This window comes from Phoenix dactylifera, chromosome 1 (genome assembly GCF_051530095.1).
Source record: "Phoenix dactylifera cultivar Ajwa chromosome 1, Ajwa_hap1_PhDact_Kaust_v1.1, whole genome shotgun sequence".
NCBI classification, from domain to species: Eukaryota; Viridiplantae; Streptophyta; class Magnoliopsida; order Arecales; family Arecaceae; genus Phoenix; species Phoenix dactylifera.
Window position 1 is genome coordinate 37,428,094 of NC_143190.1, and position 21,183 is coordinate 37,449,276.

At 42.8% G+C, this 21,183-nt stretch overlaps 2 protein-coding genes across 3 annotated transcripts; both read left to right on the forward strand.

The window, feature by feature from the left end:
- Positions 1-219: 219 nt before the first annotated feature.
- Positions 220-10,095, forward strand: LOC103716815 (rab GTPase-activating protein 22). 2 transcript variants are annotated; one of them, XM_008804987.6, is made up of 11 exons: positions 220-785; positions 1,286-1,381; positions 1,590-1,693; positions 3,100-3,326; positions 3,415-3,537; positions 3,739-3,827; positions 7,307-7,412; positions 7,902-7,999; positions 8,550-8,807; positions 9,524-9,607; positions 9,735-10,095. In XM_008804987.6, exons 1-11 carry the CDS (start codon positions 696-698, stop codon positions 9,747-9,749), a joined length of 1,290 nt encoding a protein of 429 aa, XP_008803209.4. In that variant the 5' UTR covers positions 220-695; the 3' UTR covers positions 9,750-10,095. The 2 variants fall into 2 exon arrangements, with proteins under 2 accessions (XP_008803209.4, XP_038981865.3); XM_039125937.3 differs by having other exon boundaries at positions 392-785; positions 1,239-1,381.
- A 6,396-nt stretch (positions 10,096-16,491) lies between these two features.
- On the forward strand, positions 16,492-17,256 carry LOC149768614 (uncharacterized). The gene has a single exon (XM_089930837.1). The coding sequence runs from the start codon at positions 16,492-16,494 to the stop codon at positions 17,254-17,256; it is 765 nt and encodes a 254-aa protein (XP_089786963.1).
- Positions 17,257-21,183: the final 3,927 nt, after the last annotated feature.

Sequence of the window (21,183 nt, forward strand, 5' to 3'; positions counted from 1 at the left end):
TTTCCTTGTCTTCATTTAACGGTTGCAAGATTTAGATCATAGATTTTGGTCGTCTAAGAAAAAGCTTAAGTAGAAGGATTTTGAAATTGAAAAAAAGAGAAATAATGTGGTAAGTATTTAGAACCTTTCAATTCTAGAGCAGGACAAAAAATTTTCCGACATATTTGGATTCCCCACGCATCACAAGAATATAGGAAACTTGGCAACTCAAATCCATCCGCAGAGGCTAAAGAAAGGAACTCAACTAACATACCTAACCGGGGTCGTTGAAGCGACCAACCGAGTCGGAGGGGGGCGTTGGAACGGGTCTCCCTGTCCGTCTTGGTCCTCCGCGGCTCTTCCCTCGAGCGGCAATTATTTAGCTAAATAGACATGAAGATCTAAATTAATCATTTCTATGCGGAGCCATGAACCATTCCAACCCAAGCTTTTTACGAAACTAGCCCTCTCCCCATCCCCCGCCCTACGCCTTCCCTTCCTCCAAGTTCCCCCCAAATCGATTTCTCTTCCGCCCGACGCCCGATCTGGATCCCTTCAATCCCATCAGAAAATAAAGGAAGGAACTTTTGGGGTGATTCGGTGATTAAGGGATCCAGCTCGAGCGTCGTTGCCGAGATTTCTACTGGGTTTTTCGCGGAGATTTGGGGATTTTTGGTGGTTTCGAGACAGTGTTTTAGATTTTCTTTAGGCGAGGGATGTGGAGGAACACTGAAGCTCCAGCGGATTCTTTCTACGAGGTCCGCCCGGAGTGCAGCGATATTCCAAAGAGCAAGTTCAAGATCAGGGTCCGGCTCAATCTTCCTTTATATATATTTTTTTATTATTTCTATCTTTCTCGATTGGAACGTTCATGTTGAACAACATGATGATTTTTATTGTTTTCTCGTATTACATGAACTGATGATTAGGATTCATAGGCGAAGTGAACTATCTGATGTTTTCTCAAGGACCGACCATCCATGCCAACCATGTTTTTCTTGGAATTATCAAAAAAATTCCAGATTTTATAAATTCACCATTTCTTTTCCTAAATTCGTTCTTGGGTGATAGGTGAAGATAATTGGAATTACGTCTAGGCATTTCTACTTGTGCTTCACGTATGGATTGTGGAGTTGTCTGAGTAATTGACTTGCATGGAGATTTTTTTTTCAATCAAACGGGAATCTTAACATGAAGGGCAGTCTTTTTATTAATGGTTACTTGGTCTTGGATCCCCTTATCATAAATTCTCCCATTAGGCGTGGCACAGGAGCTGAGGATGTCTTGCTCTCATCTGTTTACGCAGGCTGGAAAAACTCTGAGCACACGAAGATGGCAGGCTGCATTTAGTCTAGAAGGTCGCTTGGATATTGCCTCGGTCCTTAGCCGGATACAGCGTGGGGTAAGTCAACAAGCGCAGCTTCTTCTTTTATCTCGTGTGATGAAGTTTCTTCTTCCATCATATTCACTGTCAAAATAAACAGGTGTGACGAGGCCTTTCTATTTAAAAGGAAAAGAAAAAATTGACAAGATTGTCTCTGTCCTTTGAATGATTATTAGAGAATCTTCAACATTAATGATTCTTCTATTTCAATTCTTTGTTTGATTAGGGTGTTCATCCTTCAATAAGGGGAGAGGTTTGGGAGTTTCTGCTTGGCTGTTTTGATCCTAAAAGCACTTTTGAGGAGCGAGAGCAGCTGAGACAGCGTAGGAGGTAGTAATACTTCCAAAGCAAACCTGCTTGTTATATTTAGCTAAATATTGCAATGCTGTAAATACACTTTTTTTTTTCTTTGGTTTTGTTATTAGTTTCAAGAATATCACAAAGAGTGGTGCACATTAATGTAAGAAGATTATTCAATTGAATATGAACATTATTTTAAAGATCCTCCTTTGAGATTGTATGCTTCCATAAATTTCTTCATGTAACCAAAATATCTCTTGACTCCAGTGAGTCTACAATGTGAAGTTGGCCATAATATCACATAGATCTCTCTTGATCCTTTATTATTTCCCTAAAGAACTTCTTGGAGTAGCTCCACCATTTGCCATATTACCAAAACTGCACTCATCACCCTGGTCCCCAGGGCTTAATCTATGCTATAGTTGCTATTTATCTTATTGCAGAATTTTGTATGATATATCTTGATGTGGGTATTAACTATTTTAACAAGGCATCAATTGAAATTTGAAGCTCTTGAATAAGAGCATCTACGGTTTCTTTTATCAGCTATTAACTGTCAAACACGCTATATGTGGGATAGTTGTTGTTTATCATTAGAAGCTACTAACTAGGGAAAAGCCTAGCTCAGCAAATAATAAATACGACAAAACAAAGTAGCAAGAACATTTTGTTAAGCATATAAAGCGTAGAAAATACTATTGAACAAACCCAATTGAGTTATTAAATTTATTAGTCAAACATTAAATGGAAGTAGGAATATACTTAGACATTGAAATGAACATAATTGAATAGAATTACATGAAGGCCTTCCTGATTTGGGGAAAAACTCTGTCCTGACTCATAATCCAAGGTCTTGCCCATCAAAATGCCTGCATCTTCTAATCTCTACTCGTGATAATTGTTCAAGTCTTCTTTGCCCTCAAATTCCTCTTTCATGCCCATTCAACTAGTTTCCAAGAAGCCCTTCCCACAAGTGGAATCTCTGGCCTAGGTTGTGGCTGTCTAATATCTCCAAACAATTTTTCATAGATAGACCTATTTATGATCAAGATTCCTAGTGCATCCTACATAAACTACAAGAATTTAAGGAAATGAGGGTGGTATGATAAGAAGATCGGTTTCTATAGTAACCCTTTCATACAGGTTAGTTGTTTGATAACCATCATTTTAGTGGGAGCAAGTTAGGGTATGTTCTGATCTGCATCTTTTGCTATTCGCTGTTGATTCATGCTCCAGTGTGCACTCTAAACAGTCTCAACAATTTTACCTTGCGTTATCATCATTATCTTCATTTTGTCGTCGCCATCATTATTTCCATCATCATCATCATTATTATTTTTATATTGCACTTTTTATTTCTAGGTTGAATCTCAAAAACCATGATAAAACTCCTACAAATTTCCAAATTTAGAAATTCATGTATATATGCCATGCAGAGTACAGTATGCTAGATGGAAGGAAGATTGTCGAGAGAGGGATTCTCACGTTGGTAGTGGCAAGATTATTACAGCTCCAATAATCACTGAAGATGGTGAGCCTATTCAAGACCCACTGGTGCTTATGGAAGCCACTTCAAATGGTGGTGCTGAGAATAATGAACATAGAGATCAAGTTCCTTTGGATAAGGAAGTAATCGAGTGGAAGCTTACACTACATCAAATTGGTATGACTTAAGTTGATGACCTTATTTTCATTCTTCTTGCTACTTAAATTTGCAGCGAGTTTTTCAAGAAAAGCACTATTTATGGTAGGTCTCGATGTGCTTCGCACTGATAGGACCCTGGTATTTTATGAGAAGCAAGAGAATCTAGCAAAGCTCTGGGATATTCTAGCTGTTTATGCTTGGATTGACAAAGATGTTGGCTATTGTCAAGGTGTGTTACATATTTGAAGACATCATTTTTATCCTTCCTCTGAAAGGAATATATTTAATTCTTTTTTATTCCTTCTGTCTTCTTATATAAGTAGATATATAAATCTTATGGTCAAGAGGGAGCACTGTGAATGTTATGTTCCTTTACTAGGATTTTGTGACAACTTGGATAACATGCATTGGTTGTGATATATATGATCAGGAATGAGTGATCTTTGCTCCCCGATGATAATTCTTCTTGAAGATGAAGCAGATGCTTTTTGGTGCTTTGAGCGCTTGATGCGCAGACTGGTATAATCTTTGTCAAGCTACCTGTTGTTTTAATAATTGATTCTTTTGAGCCATTCCTAGATTTCTTTAAAAATTACTTCTAGATAACTTTATGTTCTGGGTTAGTAATATTTCCTCGTGCAAATTGACTTACCTTGAAGGAGTACATGGCAGCTTTGGACATGTCCTGCCATGTATCTCTTCTTCCTTTAATATGGTCAAACAGCCACTGTGGATGTCTGTTAGAAAAATGGGAGACTGCCGTGCTTATGGTGATAAATCTACATCATGCAGGAGGAGGCTACCCTAAATTTTTTTTCTATTAACACTTAAGAATCAAGAATAGGATAGGAACAGTGCGAGTGTATTTTGTTTTGTCCACTTTATTTCTCCGTTCAAAATTTCATTTCTTTAACTAATGTAGTGGAGCTTTTCCACTTACAATTTTGCCTCGTATCTTGCAACTGTAGACTGGTTGACATGTTTCTTGCTTTCGGACTAGTTCTCCTGTTCTTCACAGTTTAGTTAAAGTGAAGAGCCTTAAACTCATCTGCTAGCTGGTCATTTGTTATCAAACATTTAAGGTAACAATTAGAATTTAATGAAATTTTTATTTATGTCTGCCTTTAATCAGTTACATACTAGAGGTGTTCTAGTATTATATTCTCAATGAGATTGCATGTATCTAGTTTGCTACAATTCTTGAAAAAATCATAAACATAACCAAGCAGAGTCCCTCAACTCTTAATTTTAGAGTTGGCTTAGAAATCCTTTCGTTTATTAGTTATTGGTTTCTGAATGTGCTTTCCCTTGACCCAACTGGTCATTCTTTCTTATCAAGGGCATTTATACAGAGCCTTGAAGCCCTTCATCACAATCCATCCTTCTTCTCATTTTGCCTTTCAGAAGCTCCACTTTCCTTTTAGTCCTCCAAACAAATCCAAGCCCTTTTCTCAATAATGCTCTGCTGTTTTCTTGGTACTTTCTCATCCAACGTCCTCATCTCTTCACTTTCTTTCTATTGAGCAACTCCTATGTCTTTTAAAGGTTTCAGGTCCCGACCCTCTCTTCTCAGGGTATAGGCATCCACTCAAGTCTCAAACATTCTCATCCTTTTTGAGGTTTAAATCTTCTTTTGAAAATTTTCTTTTGTTCATCCCCTCTGTGAGAATTAGAGCTGGGTGAGTGAAGGTAGAGGTGATTTATGTCATTAAGTAATAGAAGAATGCTTTGGTGGCTTATTAGGGGATTCTGTTATCCACCAGTATTTGGAGAGAAAGAAACAACCAGGTCTTCCTCGAGAAGAGAACATCCCCTGACTCAGTTATGCACCACATCCTTATTACTGAATGATCCTCTGTTATTCTAAGACTTCCACTAGTTGTGAGGAAGTGGGGACAAATTAGCAATCACCACTTAGACTATTTCTCTTCTTGTATTCATGACTTCCAGGCTTCATCCCTCCTTTCACTCAAAAAAAAAAAAAAAAGAATTATTAGGAAATTCTTTAGGAGGACAAACAAAGGTGGCCTAAGCAAGCAAAATGAATGTAGCAAAGTTAAGATTGTTTATATGTGGTAAAAATAGGAAGTAAAGGTTGATGACTTATTATAATAAAGTAGGACTAGGAGTTGCACTGGTTGAGGATAAAGTGTGCAGGCTTGTGCTACAAGGTATTGAGTCAGTTTCAGTAATGACTGCTCAAATTTGTGTAGGAAGGTCAAGTAAGAGTGTGCAAGACCTATATGGTTCACAGGCCAAGTTTGAATACTTGCATTAGAGCTTGGCTTAAGCTAGAGCTAAGCTTGAAAACTCCCTTGATATGATAAAGTAGAGCCTAAACAGCACAAACTCGGTTCGGTTGAGCTTTTCTGCAGCCCAAAATGATGCCTCAACTTCTCAGGAAGCTCCTTCTGAGACTATTGGAGTTTTACACCAAACCCACTTTGGGAGAACAGAATCTGGAGGAACCAAATAATATGAACACTCTCATGACATTGGGATCTAATTGCAAGGATTTAAAGAGGATCTAATGAAGAGTATGAATGGCCTGAAGACACACTGATAGCCGATAGATCAGTAAGCAAGACAGGATATGGAAATCAATATGAAATGTTCTGATTGAGGATAATTTTGTTCCACCATCAGTGTTGTTCGAAGGAAATTATCAGTTGACACAACATCAGCCTAAATAAATAAATGTACTCATGGCTTTTCCGTATGTTTTTTAAGAAAACTGATTGAACTAGAGGTCTAAATTGTTATTAATTGCAAGGATCATCTCAAGAATGTTACAAGCTTTTAAGTCATTCATCATGCCTAGATTTCTTGGAATTATGAATCTGTCTAATATATTGCTTGCTTTTCAGCATGATGCTCTTTCGAGAAAGGTTATATGCTAATCTGCTCCCTTCAAAGTTCTAGTCCTAACATTTGGTAACTTATGTTGCTTTTAGCATTTAATGACAGCCGTCCATAGTCCAGGTTAATCTAGTAAGTTCTATAGACTTGACCCACTCCAGGCTCGGCATAACATGGGAATAGTACCCAGTACCCACCACCTGGGCCTTGGCTGATACAGTGGCTTGTTTCATGAATTGGCTGCAGTCGGGCAAAACCAGCCATTGAGATTTCCAAATAAATGTATTGAGTATAAATAATTATATCTAAGGAACTCCTACATAGACACCCTTCTATATTGACAAGCACACAACTCTTTCTACGGGTAGGTTTCTCTGAGTCAACAGGAGCTCATTTATAAAGTCTTTACATCAAACAGCTTATGATTATTTGTATAATACTGTTTTTAATTGTTTACTTTGTCAAGTTAAATGCTTATTTGCCTTTAGAATTGGTAAATGGAGAACAAAAAAGATGACTTTCTACATATACAAGAAGTTAACGACATATACCTTAATAGACTTAAATTTTTTGGGATATTAAATGAGTGGGATGGGTCATGCCTGGGCCTGGCTCCTTCAGAATTTTGGGGTTTGGTTCATCCTTGGGCCTCAAGTTTGACACTAAGTTGGCCGAGGCCCACCATGACCAGGCTCATTGACATCCTTATTTAATGAATACTGGATTCTGTATGTCAGGTTAGCCATCATTAGTACCTTTTATGCTCTGGATAACAAGATAATCATATGAGAACTTTGAGAATATGGTCCCTTCCAATTCTCATTTGAAATGCTTCTGAAATGTTGAGTGATTCATGTTGGTAGAATTAATTGTGTGATTCTCATAATAAATTTTCCTGTAATTTCTTTCTCTGATTATTTTAACTATTCTTTTATAGATCCAAGATTCTGTACGCTTATTCTCATTGTCCGTTTTCATTTATATGCTACTAGTGCATGATCGTTATTGGATAATAAAAGTGCCGCATACTATAATGACCTTTCCTGATATATTGATTTTTTAAATTCTTATGGATAATATTTTTATTTTATTATTCTCATCAACTGGTTTTTAATCCATTGTCATTTGAAATTTGAAAGCGAGGAAATTTTAGATGCACAGAGAAATCTGTTGGAGTAGAGGACCAACTTCAAATTCTAGCATCCATCACTCAAGTTCTTGACCCAAAGCTTCATCAACACCTAGGTATATTTTCAATTTTTGTGATCATGTATCACCGTCTTTATAATTAAAATTTTAACTTTGTTTATCAGATAATAACCATATTTTCTTTAGTTCTTTTTTCTTGTCCTCCAGCTTCTTTTTTTCAGTCAAAGTTTGTTCTGTTATTTTGGTTTGTATAATCATTTTTTATTTCATTTTTATAAAGTTACTGTATCTATACTTAGTTCATTCTCAAATGGAGATAACTGTTTAGTAGTACCAATCATGGTCCATCGGGCTTCAATTATGCTAGATAGATCTCCGGGAAAAGTGCTTGCCCTGTATGGATGTCTTAGTCATCCTTCAGCTTTTGAAATTCTTTACCTCTGCTTTTCAAATGCTAGTTATTGTTTTTTTTTTTTTTGTACTCGTTGTTTAAACATTATGGCTTGTTGATTATGCTTGTAACATAGATAGCATCTCTATTTTTATAGACAGGTGCTAATATATTGTATTGTCTTTTGAGCACAGAAACACTAGGTGGAGGCGACTATCTCTTTGCTTTCCGTATGTTTATGGTATTGTTCCGCCGGGAGTTGTCATTTGGAGACTCATTGTACCTTTGGGAGGTATGAAATTCATATGGACCTGAATGACCAGTACATTATTGCAAGTTTCAGTCAGTTGTTCTAAATTTTACTCAGTTGCTAACAATATAATGCTTTTATGATACTTCACTAAATATGCCTCAAAACACTCAACCCATTTTACCAGACAGATTCCAGAAGTTCTGCTTTCAAAGAAATGTCACTATCTCTTGATCTATGACTGGATATATGCATGTCGTCAATGTATCTCCATATTTTGGCATTAATATATGTACTTGATTCTTGTATACTTAAAAGGTTCAAAGAACGTTGTTTAATTGTTCAAGGAAGGCAAAAAATGTCTGAAAAAATGACAACAGTGTCTTGTGGAGAAAATAAATGGTGTATGAGGGCATACTGGTAGAACATTAACTCCATTGAACTTCAAATATTTCATTGAGATTTTTGCTTTGTGCTGCCATATCTTTCATATGCTTCATGAGCGATACATCCATTGACGCAAGCACAAAAAACACTTTCCTGCCTTTTTTCTTATGCTAACCTGATGCTTTATCTTCAAACTTCTATACAGATGATGTGGGCTCTAGAATATGACCCTGATACCTTCTCCATGTATGAAGAACCAGGGTTTCCCACTGAAAAAAATGAGGGATCTAAAGGGAAAGTAAAGTCGATACGCCAGTTTGGGAAGTACGAGCGAGAGAATATGAAAAATGGATGCAAAAGTTCTGAAGCCCCTCTCCCCATTACAGTTTTTCTTGTTGCTAGTGTTCTCAAGGACAAAAGCGCTCTGATGCAGGAAGCACGTGGATTGGATGATGTTGTTAAGGTAAAAACCAAGTTAGGCTTTTTATAATGATTTGTACATCGTCTGTGATCTATTGATAGTTATAACTAGACCTAAATAAATAAAAATGATTGCCTGCAAACAATAAAATCAACCCTGCTTCTGCAAGAAGGCATGTCCTTTAAAACTAGCTTGGATAGAATATCTAGGTACTTTTCTGTTACTGAAGGATGCAACCATTTAATTATTAGTGCTTATGAAATGTAAATAATAAATATTTTTTGGACCAATATCTAAGAGCTCTCTGATACTACGAGATATATTTCTAGGACACAAACCACTATTGGATTCATAAAGCAGACCACAAATGGACAGGATGCTGTTTTGTCTATGTATTATTTAATATAACTCATGAAATGTAAACAGTAAATATTTTTGGACTCATATCTAAGAGGTCTCAGATATTATGAGATATATTTCTAGGACACAGACTGCTATTGGATTGATAAAGCAAACCACAAATAGACAGGATGAGGTTTAGTCTATGTATTATTTAATATACTCTTTGTTACATAAAATTTTGAGATGCATTTTTTTTTTTTTTTTTGCTAAAATGAGATGCATTTTTTGGGAAAATATTTTAATGTACAATTTTATTTATAGATATAATCAAATGTTGAGATATTGCTCTCTCTCTCTCTCTCTCCCTCCCCTGCCCAGTGACTTAATCTTACATTATCTATTTGTTTCACTTTCAGATTTTAAATGACATAACTGGAAATTTAGATGCAAAAAAAGCTTGCAGTGGGGCAATGAAACTTCACAAGAAATATCTGAAAAAGGTAAGGATTTTGCTTTACATTTTGATGTTACTTGGTTGTCTTTGATGATAGCGATTTGTCTTATTCTGTCTATTTTGGTATGATAAATAAACTTATTATCTTACTGCCCTCTCTCTTATGTACGCAGGCCAAGAAAACATAGCGTCCAATGTAAAACACAGCTCCTCAATAAGGCTAATTTTTCTTTCTATCAGTTGAATAATATAAAATAACTTGCTCAATGATCTGGTGATGGAGGTGCTTTCATATACATTAATTTTTTAGGGTCCGGATCTGATTTTCTTCTACAAACAAAGAAACGTCACTCCAGAAATGTTTTGGAGTTGAGCTGGCAACTTGTAAGATTATCAATATGTCAGTGTTGTATTCATCTCAACTCATTGTATACACAAAACGGTGTAAATTACCATTGTTGCAACATGTACCACTTAAGAAGAACAGGAAATGCTTGGAGACTTCTTAGTTTTAATAAAAGTTGAAAAGAAAAATTCTGGGCTTTGGTTGCATTAAGATTTAAGAAAGACTATTTTGAAAACGACTAGCTGTTTTCATAATAACTTGTCAGAAAGAGAATTTTGTGCTTCAGGAAACCTTTTAAGCAGAAACTCGTAGGCGATGGAAAACAAATCGCATGCACTCTCAAGAGCTGGATAAGAAACAGAATCTAAGAGCCATCACTTCAGAATGACTAGGAATCTAAGAGTCATCTCTCAGGAAGTGGATTCTGGACAACCCTGGCTTTCTTGGAGAGACGGTCGTGGACAGATGGGGGAGTGAACTCCCCTTCCTGTTCGAGGTTTTATCGGTGGCGAAGGCTTTGTCGATGCAAGCACACGCTGCACACCCAGATAAGGAATTGGCGAGGGTGCTGCACACGATGCGGCCGAGTATATATTTATAAGGATCCTAAGCAGAAGCCGGAGATGGCGATTGCCCTCACCGACTTCAAGGCCCTTTGTGGTTTGTCAGCATTGAGGAGCTCAAGGATGTGCTTTCAGGTGTGTGCCAGAGATTATAGAGCTGGTTGGTGATGAGGATGCAAACAAGGTTCTGAATACTAAAGAACAAGATGGATATGTGGAAGTAAAACCCATTCTACAGTCAATCTTCACTAAGCCTATGTCAGCAAATAAAAAGGCAGTTTTTGAAATGAGGCAATTTATGCGCAAGAAATTTCTGATCAGGGTACTTTGCATCTTAGCTCATAGACCATAAAGTGGGTCAGCGATTGTTATTTTTAGTCAGTCTTCGGTAGAGGTAAAGATTCCTATACTTAATTACTGCTATAAAATATATATATGTTATTGATTTGTACTGTTGTATTTGCATCGTGAGTTTTACATCGATAGATTTGGTTTAGCATGTGATAGTATGTTTTATAAGATTTCCAGTACGAATATATTTGTATGGTTCTTATACATTTTTATTTTTTCATTTTATTACTCTCTACCTAGGTAAAGATCTTTGAGTAGGGAATCGGTGCACTTTAAGATTTCTGTATGGAAGCATTCCCTTCTCACGTTTTGGTACAGGTTTGGTACAAGAAAGTGAGGGAATGGTAATATATTCATACGCCCTGGATCCGAAGTTGGTGCAACAGGTGGTAGGCCCGTTTCATCTTGTTTTTGAACCAGGGCTGGTGGTGGATTGAGTCACTACTCTCTACGCATGGAGGACTGGTCAGGAATAGGGCTAGTTTTGTTTGGGCACCTTGTCATTGGTTTTTATATGATTAATCTCTTGATAATCCCAACTTATACTTGAGACCCATCAAAGGTGACAGGATGACCTGTTCTATAAGTGAGTCTGTCAGGACTTGGCGGGATGAGTGGAAACACATTAGCCATGGTCAGACACCGACCTGAGCTACTTATTAGCAGCTCAGGCTCAAACGGTCAAACCAAGTGGAGGAATTCCAATCAACAATTACTGCAACCAAAACAAACCCACCAATCTACCAGGGGCCAGTTCAGACCCTTGCAATCTTGGTTAGTGAAATAATTAAGACAGAATTCTACCTGACTGGCTTCCTCCATAGTCCAGATTCCACTCTATCTAATAAGCTAATAGAAAGGAGATATGGCAGAAGCAGTGGCAGAACATGGTACCTGAAGGAGGAAACAATGGAAACAATGGTGGAGGTAATCAGCTTCCAACATTGTCGGGAACGCCATGGAGGAATTGGGAAGCCCCGACCAAATCTGCCATCTCTTCCTCAATGGTGCTGAGATTCATATGCTGCCTTCCTATAGCTCTTTCCTGGTTTGACGTGATTTTTAGCTGAGTGGAGCTTTAAGGTACCTTAAACCTATAAAAATGTCTGAATAAAGTGATACCATATGTAAATGTTGAGTCGAATAAACCTGGGTTAGAGTAAGGCAGTACCTGTGTTAGATCCAATTATCCAAAGCAATGCTTTGCGGACTGGGGTAGCTGGTCAGTTTAGAAGCTTCCGCACGGGGAAAGCTGACCGACCCGGAATTGGACGTCACCGTCTTTGTTGACCTGCAGCTTACAGAGTCACCGTGTGAATCTGGGCTATTATTTTTTTTTTTTCTTCCCACTTTTGCATCTCTTATGTAGAGCTGATCATGAGCCCGACGGCCCATCCGGCTTGCTTATCCCAGCCCAAAATTTGGCACATTTGAACATGAAAATTATGAATGTGCTAGGCAAAAAAAGGGCCGATTTTTACATCTCTTATGCAGAGCTGATCATGAGCCTGACGGCCCACCCGGCTTGCTTAGCCCAGCCAGACATTTGGCAGATTTGGACACTAAAACTACGAATGTGGGACGGACCTAGGCAAAAAAAAAAAAAGCCCAAACTAAAAATCGGGCCGGGCCTAGAAAAATTAACAAATGAACCTAGCCCATCCCGGCCTGAGATAATTATATATATCTAATATATATATCATAACAATAAAGTTTCATATTATATGCTAATGAATATATCAAAATCGGACTTGTTAGGCGGGTTTGATATTGACCTTTCAGGAATGTGCGGGCCAGGACAAAAAATAGAGACCCAATGTCCGGATCAGGCCGTGCCTGAGCATAAACACTGGTCCTAATTTATGCTGTAGAGACTAGCCTTGGCTGGCATTCGATCAGCTCTGGTCTTGTATTGTGTCCTAGTTGGTCTTCCTTTTTTGGCAGGAATACATTAAAAAGAGGAAAAGAGAACAAAACATAACTAGGGCCACCTAAGGCAGTCGCTAATCAAGCATGATATATTATAGGAGTATAGCCAGGATATTTTTTCCATTTTTTATTTGAGTAATATAATATAGCTAGATTTAGTTTAGGGTGATGACTCTTACTGTCAAGCTTCAACAAATCCTGTCTTTAAAAAATAAACAAATCCAGATATTCAATCTCATTGTAATATCACCAATATATTACCAGGAAGAGCCTCTCAAAAAGCCAATTATATGGTGATTAACGCTCAATACAATATTTGACAAGCAGCATTTGTAGATTTCTGTTACTACAATTTACTATTATAATAATGATGGATAGCACCGGTTTCTCCAAATCAAGCACATAATCCATTTAGCTTCTAGAGGTATACCCATCATGCATATGATCACTTTATCGGTAGCTAGTATGAAAAAATGGGTGGTGGGAAGATGACATGATTCTGCCTCCCATTACTGACTCGGCTGCAGAGGGTTGGTGGCCTTCTAAGCCCAAAGAGGATTGCTCATCCTTTCATTAATGCAAGAAACTGCTAAGATCTTTCAACTTTAGCAGGCAGGTGGTATTTAAACATGGTATAATTGAAAGAAAGAAAGCAAGAAAACAGTAACTTATCTGAACACCTTTTCATTGCGCATCCTTGCATTCCCCAGTATCCAAAAAGGGGTAGTTTATGAGGGAGAAAACATATTAGAGGATCAGAATAGGTAGGAATTTACCAGATCTCATTTAAATGTATTCATCATTACAGAAATTACAGCATTAAAGTATTTGATATTAAATCTGGGGGAAGGTTTCCTTCCTCCATTTGCATAAAAAGAAAGCATTTGATAAAGAAAGATAGATCAGAAAATCAAAAACAGAAGGTCAAGATATAAAAAAGAATGCTTACCAAATGATTGAATATCAAAGGATAAAATATTTTGAAAGGAAGTCCAGTAAAAAATAAGGTCTCAAAATAAGGGGCACTGATTTTTCTTGCATGACAACCCAAAGAAAAGCATTTTTACATGCTATTTAGAAAAAGGTAGAATGTAGGGTCACATTAGTGTATCCAATAACATCTAATGTTGACTCAAATGGTGATAACGAAATTTAAGCCATAGTTATTGTTGGGGGAAAAATGGATTGCCCAAAACACGTGAATATATCGCCGACACGTGATGACGAGCGCAATGGCGCCCGACCTCAAGACGCCCGACCTCAGCGCGCCCGACCTCAGAACTCGCAGCCTTGCAGCCTTAATTTTAGTTAAGCTGAGCCCGATCGACCTCAAGTCTAAAGGAGACTCAGGCAAAGGACAAAGCAGACCCCTCCACTCCATCGGAAATCAAGCCCCTCTCCTCATTCGGGTCCAATCCCGCGATCTCCGCCCTAGCAACTGTCAACGATTAAATGCGCATGATCTCAACGGACCTCCAGCCAACCCAAAATCTCGGGCCACCCACGGCAACTCATTAATTCACACGATCACGTCCAATCATGACGGTAACTCATTAATTCACACAGTCACGTCACAGGTAACGCATACACCCCTCTTATAAAAAGGAGGGTCTTCTTCCTTTCAGAGAGAGATCTTTTTTTCTTTTACATAACCTCTCTACTGGCTCCACCAAAAAACCTCCTCTGACTTAAGCATCGGAGGGCCGGCGTCGGAACCCTCGGCCACCGGCTTCTTGCAGGTTCCTCGGAGGACGCAGCCTGCCGCCGCATCTCCTGCCGGACCTCCTCCTCCTTGGTTCGTAGTCACCCCCGGGTCCAGTTTCCAGCAACAGTTGACGCTAGAGGAAGGGCCTGAGTCATGACTATGAGGCTAAGGAGTAAAGGAGCTTCTAACGCCTCCCGACATCGCGCACCAAGTCCTAGACACTCAGTCCAGAACCCACCGCCAAGGCCTCCGGCGGATCAAATCCTCCACGTCCAGCCAGAACAATTCAACACACTGGTGCAGCAAGTTCAAGCCCTGGCAGCAGCAGTCCAAGGCCTACAACGTGTGGAGACCCCTCCTATGCCGCCTACACAGGTTCAGATCCAATCGGTGCTCTCTTCAAATGGACCGGTGCCCCAAGGCCGACATCCCCATGACTCTTTGAGGGTCAACAATGGAGAGCAGCGCTGTTACTAGGGTTCAACCCGAGCGTCTTCCCGGAGAGAGCCGCTAGAGAAGAACCAGGACAAAAGGCCACAGCTTTCGGAGGCCGAGTCGGCCCCGGGTCAATCAGTATTGGAACAAACCACCGTGGCAATCACCCAAGGCGGGAAACTCGACAAAAAAGTCGAGAAACTCAAGCGGCAGATCGAGGAACTCCACAACCAGAAGGGAAGGCGTGAGGGTGACTTTGAGTTCATCACCAAGTCACCTTTCTCTCGCCAGATCGAGGATGAACCGGTCCCACCGAGGTTCAAAATGCCCCAAGTAGAGAGCCCTACAACGGAAGTACTGACCCCCTTGACCACTTGGAGAGCTACCGAGCCCTTATCGCACTGCAAGGGTCCTCGGAGGCCGTGCTCTGCAAGACCTTCCTTGCAACTCTCCGAGAAACGGCTTAGCTTTGGTTCTCCGGTCTGAAGCCGAGCACTGTGTCCTCCTTCAAGCAGCTCGGCAGGCAGTTCGCTGCCAACTTCGCTGCCAGCCGACGCCAGCGGCGAACGTCAGATTCTCTCCTCGACATCAAGCAAAAGGAAGAAGAGTCACTTAAAGACTGCCTCGATCGTTTCACCGCTACAACCTGGGAGGTCCGCGAGCTCGATCAGTCGATTGCCATGTCCGCGCTGAAGACTGGAGCTCGGTCATACAGGTTCCTCTTCTCCATCGAGAAGAATTTTTTCGCTGACTTCACTGAGATGCTGACCCGAGCTCGAAAATATGCAAAGGCCGAGGAGGCCATCGCCTCCAGGCGGGGCACGGCCGAGCAGGCCTTAAAAGGGCAGAAAAGGCGCCGCGAGGAGCGCGGCCGCCCGAGAAGTCGGTCTCCCCATCGAGAGAAGAATCTACCTCGTTTGAGGAGTCCACCTCGACAGCGAGCGCAACCTCGACCGAGATCCCCGCCTCAACCAAGATCCTCGCCTCGGCCACGAATGCCCCCGGGTAGGTACAGAAACTACACTCCTCTCAATGCACCCCGGGCAGAGATCCTCATGGAGATAGAAGGCTGAGACTATTTCCGACCTCCACCTCCGATGCGGGAGTCAGAAACCCGGCGGCACTCCAGGAAGTATTGCCGCTTTCCCTGAGATCACGACCACGACACAGAGGAGTGCTTTCGACTTCGAGACGAGATCGAGGCACTCATTCACCGTGGGGTGCTCAACCGGTTCGTGCAGAACCGGCGTGATGAAAGGAAACCGGTAGAAAATGCTGCGCCGCCCGAAGATCAAAACGACAACAGGCCCATCGCTGGTACCATCAACACTATAGGGAGAGGCCCAACTGAAGAGAACTCAGCTGAAGAACTGACCGGGAGGAGAGTCCCTCCAAAGCGTCAACGCACCTCTGAAGCCATCTCGTTTTCGGACGAGGACCTAAAAGGAGTTGAAACTCCTCATGATGACGCTGTGGTCATCTCCATGGTCATGAATAAATTTGATGTAAAGCATATTTTGGTTGATAATGGAAGCTCGGCAAACATTTTATATTATGATGCTTTCCAAAGAATGGGAATGACAGAGGGCTAGCTCCAGAGAATGAATGCTCCATTGGTTGGGTTCACCGGAGAATCAATCCCGGTTGAAGGTGTGGTCAGTCTACTTGTCACGGTCGGGCTCGCCCCGCGGGAGAGCACCGTGAAGACGGACTTCCTTGTGGTCCGCCTGCCTTCGGTCTACAACGCCATCCTTGGGCGACCAGGACTCAATGCCCTCCAAGCCATAGTCTCGACATGTCATCTGCTCGTGCGGTTCCCTACCGAACGAGGAGTAGGCGAGGTTCGTGGGGACCAGGCGACAGCCAAACAATGCTACATGACAACCCTCAAAGCAAAGCAACCAGCCAAAATATCGAGCCGGGCAGAACAATCAATTGATGCGTCAGCCCAAGCTTCGGACCAGGCACTGCCCATTGAAACCCTAGAGGTACGGGACGAGCCTAGGAGTGAACGGGCAAAACCTGGTGAGCTCCTCATCCAAATCCCCTTGAGAAGAGACTCTCCGGAGCTCTTGAGCCCTCGCGAGCGGGATCGTTTGATTAAGTTCCTCCAGTCCAACATGGATGTCTTCGCCTGGTCACCTACGGATATGCCGGAAATAGACCCTAAGGTCATGGTCCACCGACTCCAGGTGAGACCGACCTACAAGCCCATAAGGCAGAAGAAACGAAGCTCAGCACCAGAACGACAGCGAACAACGGCCGAGGAGATCGACAAGCTCCTCGAGGCCGGCTTCATCCGAGAGGTCTCCTATCCAGATTGGCTCACCAATGTAGTCCTCATGAAGAAAGCTAATGAAAAATAGCGTATGTGCGTGGACTACACCGACCTGAACAAGGCTTGTCTAAAGGACATTTTTTTTCCTTCACAGGATCGACCAACTCGTCAATTCCACCTCGGGACACCAGCTATTGACTTTCATGGACGCCTTCTCGGGGTACAATCAGATCTAAATGGCACCCGAGGACGAGGAGAAGACAACCCTCATCACAGACAAGGGCCTCTATTGCTACAAAGTAATGCCGTTTGGACTGAAAAATGCTAAAGCAACATATCAAAGACTAGTCAGCCAGATCTTTAAAAATCAGATAGGCTGAAATATGAAGGTGTAGACGACATGCTAGTGAAGAGCCAGACAACAGAGCATCACATCACCGATCTCGACGAAGCGTTCTCCACTCTCAGGAAGTACCAAATAAAGCTTAACCCCACCAAATGCGCCTTTGGGATTACCTCGGGCAAGTTCCTCGGCTTTATGGTAACCCAGCGCGGGATCGAAGCGAACCCCGAGAAGATCCGAGCACTGCAAGAGATGGTGCCACCACAAACGGTCAAGGAGGTATAACGGCTCACTGAGCGAGTCGCGGCCCTAGGAAGATTTGTTTTCAAGTCGGACGAACGATGCCTCCCGTTCTTCAAGATCCTCAAGCGGCCGAAGAACTTCCTATGGTCAGAAGAGTGTCAGCAAGCCTTTGAAGAGCTCAGACGCCATCTTGCCTCCCCCCACTGCTCACAAAGCCTCAACAAGGCGAGCTCCTTTATGTATACTTGGTTGTCTCCCCGGTGGCGGTAAGCTCGGTTCTGGTCCAAGAAGTCTCAAAGACCGGTATACTACACCAGCCGAGTCTTGAGGGACGCTGAAACCCGATACTCCAAGCTGGAGAAGACAATCTATGCACTGCTCACCTCAGCCCGAAGGCTCCGACCTTATTTCTAGGCCCACACTGTGGCCATATTGACCGACCAGCCTATAAAGCAAGTCCTGTAACGGTCGGATCGTGCAGAGAGGATCGCAAAGTGGGCAGTCGAGCTCAGACAATTCGACCTCGAGTACCGCGTGAGGCCAGCAGTCAAGGCCCAAGTGCTCGCTGATTTTGTAGTGGAATGCACCTTACCGGACGATCCCGAGCCCGAGCTCACACCAAGAGAGGAGACCCCGGAGGAACCATGGGTTCTACATATGGACGGCTCCTTAACCTCGGGGGGTAGCAACGCAGGCCTCATCCTCACTGGCCCGGATGGGGTGGTCACAGAGCAGGCCCTATGCTTCGAATTCCCCACCTCGAACAATGAAGCGGAGTACGAGGCAATCATCGTCGGGCTGAGGTTGGCAAAGGAGCTCAAGGTTGAAAGCTTGAAGGTCTTCAGTGACTCCCAACTAGTCGTGAGCCAGATCTTGGAAGATTTTGAAGCGAGCGAGTCATCAATGCAAAAGTACCTTCAAAAGATGCGAGATATTACTTCCACACTGAGCTCCTTCGACATCCAGCACATTCCTAGAGCAGAGAATGCGAGGGCGGACCAGCTATCAAAATTGGCAACTTCCCGCATGAGCAAGCTCTCGAAGACTACAACGCTCGAGTATCTCCAAGCACCCAGCACCGAGGAGCCTGAACCAGTTCTCTGCGTCGAAATTGAACCAAGCTAGATGGACGCATTCGTCAACTACCTGCAGAGCGATGTCCTCTCCGATGACGAGCTCGAAGCCCGCTAGATCAAGTGTCAGGCTTCCCGATACCTCTTGTACGAAGGCAAGCTCTACCGCAGGTCATTCACCTCTCCCCTCCTCAGATGCCTCCGCCCTTCAGAGGCGGATTATGTTATGCGAGAAGTTCATGAAGGGATCTGCGGGAACCACCTAGGAAGCCGGGCCCTAGCCCACAAGATTTTATGCTAAGAATATTATTGGCCCACGCTCTAAAAAGATGCTGTGAACTTCATCCAAAGGTGCGATCGATGTCAGCGAAACGCCAACATTCAGCGCCGACCCTTAGTCCCATTGACCTTGATCAGCGCCCCCTAGCCATTTGCCCAATGGGGGATCGACATTTTGGGTCCATTTTTTCAGGCTACGGGACAGAGAAAGTTCCTTATTGTCTCCATCGACTACTTCACTAAGTGGGTTGAAGCTGAACCGGTGGCCCAAATCTCCGAGCCAAAAATACGAGATTTCGTCTGGAAATCAATAATCTGTAGGTTTGGGCTCCCCCATGTCCTCATATCTGACAACGGTCGCCAGATCGACAACGCCCGCTTCAGGAAGTTCTGCTCCGAGCTCGGCATTGACCATCGTTTCACCTCAGTCGCTCATCCGCAAACGAACGGAGAAACCGAGGTGACAAATCGCACCATCCTTCAGGGACTCAAAGCCAAACTTGACCGATCCAACGAGCAATGGGTCGAAGATATTTACAATGTCCTTTGGGCCTATAGAACTACATTCCGAGTCCCCACCGGCGAAACCCCCTTCAATATGGCTTACGAAACAGAGGCGGTCATCCCCTTGGAAATCGGGCTACCGTCACTAAGGGTGGAGAACTATGATGCAGCCTCCAACTCATCCCAGCTCAGAAGTAATTTGGATCTCCTCGAGGAAACAAGAGAGACTGCTCGAGTCCGCATGACAAGATATCAACAGAAAGCGGCACAATACTACAACTCCAGAGTAAAGGTCAAGCTCTTCAAGGTAGGAGATCTTGTTCTAAGGAAAGCTAAAGCTTCTCAACCTACCGAGCAAGAAAAGTTCGCCCCAAACTGAGAAGGACCATATCGAGTCGCTCGAGTCCAGCGGCCCGGAGCGTATAAGTTGGAGTCTCTTGAAGGGACCCCTATTCTCCGAAGCTGACACTCCGAGAACCTCCGAATGTATTATCAGTAAAGCCCCCCCAGGGGTTTTCCGTATTTGAGAACACAACCAATAAAGTATTTTTCAAGGTTTTCTCTTAATTATTTAACACTTTTTCTAATGTTAATCTACTTGTGAACCCCAGGATGCCCCCAAGGTGGCTCGAGTCTTTAAGGAAAACCTGGCGACGCCTCGACCAAGTTCGAGATGCCCGACCAAGTTCGGGATGCTCCGCAGCGCCAGCCTCGAGCTCGATCTCCCTCAACCTCAAGTCTCCCCAAATGAAGGCCCGGCCAGGTTCGGATGCCCGACCAAGCTCGGATGCCCGGCCAAGTTCGGATGCCTCGACCAAGTTCGGGATGCCCCGACCAAGTTCGGGATGCTCCGCAGCGCCAGCCTCGAGTTCGATCTCCCTCAACCTCAAGTTTTTTCAAACGAAGGCCCGACCAAGCTCGGATGCTCGGCCAAGTTCGGATGCCTCGACCAAGCTCGGGATGCCCCAACCAAGTTCGGGATGCTCCGCAGCGCCAACCTCAAGCTCGATCTCCCTCAACCTTAAGTCTCTCCAAACGAAGCCCCGACCAAGTTCGGATGCCTCAACCTAGTTCGAGATGGCTTGCTGCAACGACCTCAAGCTCTGCCTAATGATGTCCCGACCAAGCTTAGAGGCGCCCAGCCGCATTGGCTGCGAACCCAGTATCCCTCGACCTCGGGTCCCGCCTAAGAGCGCCTCGACCGAGTTCGAGGTCAAGAGACATGCAAGCTCCGATGGCAGCTCAGCCTCGGTTTACACTGCTGTTAAGCCCGAGCACAAAGACTTGACGAAACTTTTTCGGAAGCTAAGCCCAGAGACTTGGTGGAATTTTTCCGGAGGCTGAGCCCAAAGACTTGGCGGAATTTTTTCGGAGTCTGAGCCCAAAGACTTGGCGAAATTTTTTCGGAGTCTGAGCCCAAGGACTTAGCAGGATTTCGCCAAAAAATACCGGAATCACCTGTGAAAGCGAATGATGCGCGGAGTTCAATTCAAGCAGTCAAAGATAAGAGTTCGTTGATTGCGCAAGTGAAAGCAAACTCGAACACACAATGAAATTCGAGAAAGTATATATT

What these genes read in the sequence shown, in the direction of transcription:
- LOC103716815 (XM_008804987.6), top strand. Translation starts at nt 696, where the DNA reads ATGTGGAGGAACACTGAAGCTCCAGCGGATTCTTTCTACGAGGTCCGC. An exon ending in TTAGCCGGATACAGCGTGGG is followed by an intron (nt 1,382 to 1,589) that starts GTAAGTCAACAA and finishes TTGTTTGATTAG; the next exon opens with GGTGTTCATCCTTCAATAAG. An exon ending in CAGCTGAGACAGCGTAGGAG is followed by an intron (nt 1,694 to 3,099) that starts GTAGTAATACTT and finishes TATGCCATGCAG; the next exon opens with AGTACAGTATGCTAGATGGA.
- LOC149768614 (XM_089930837.1), top strand. Translation starts at nt 16,492, where the DNA reads ATGAATGCTCCATTGGTTGGGTTCACCGGAGAATCAATCCCGGTTGAA.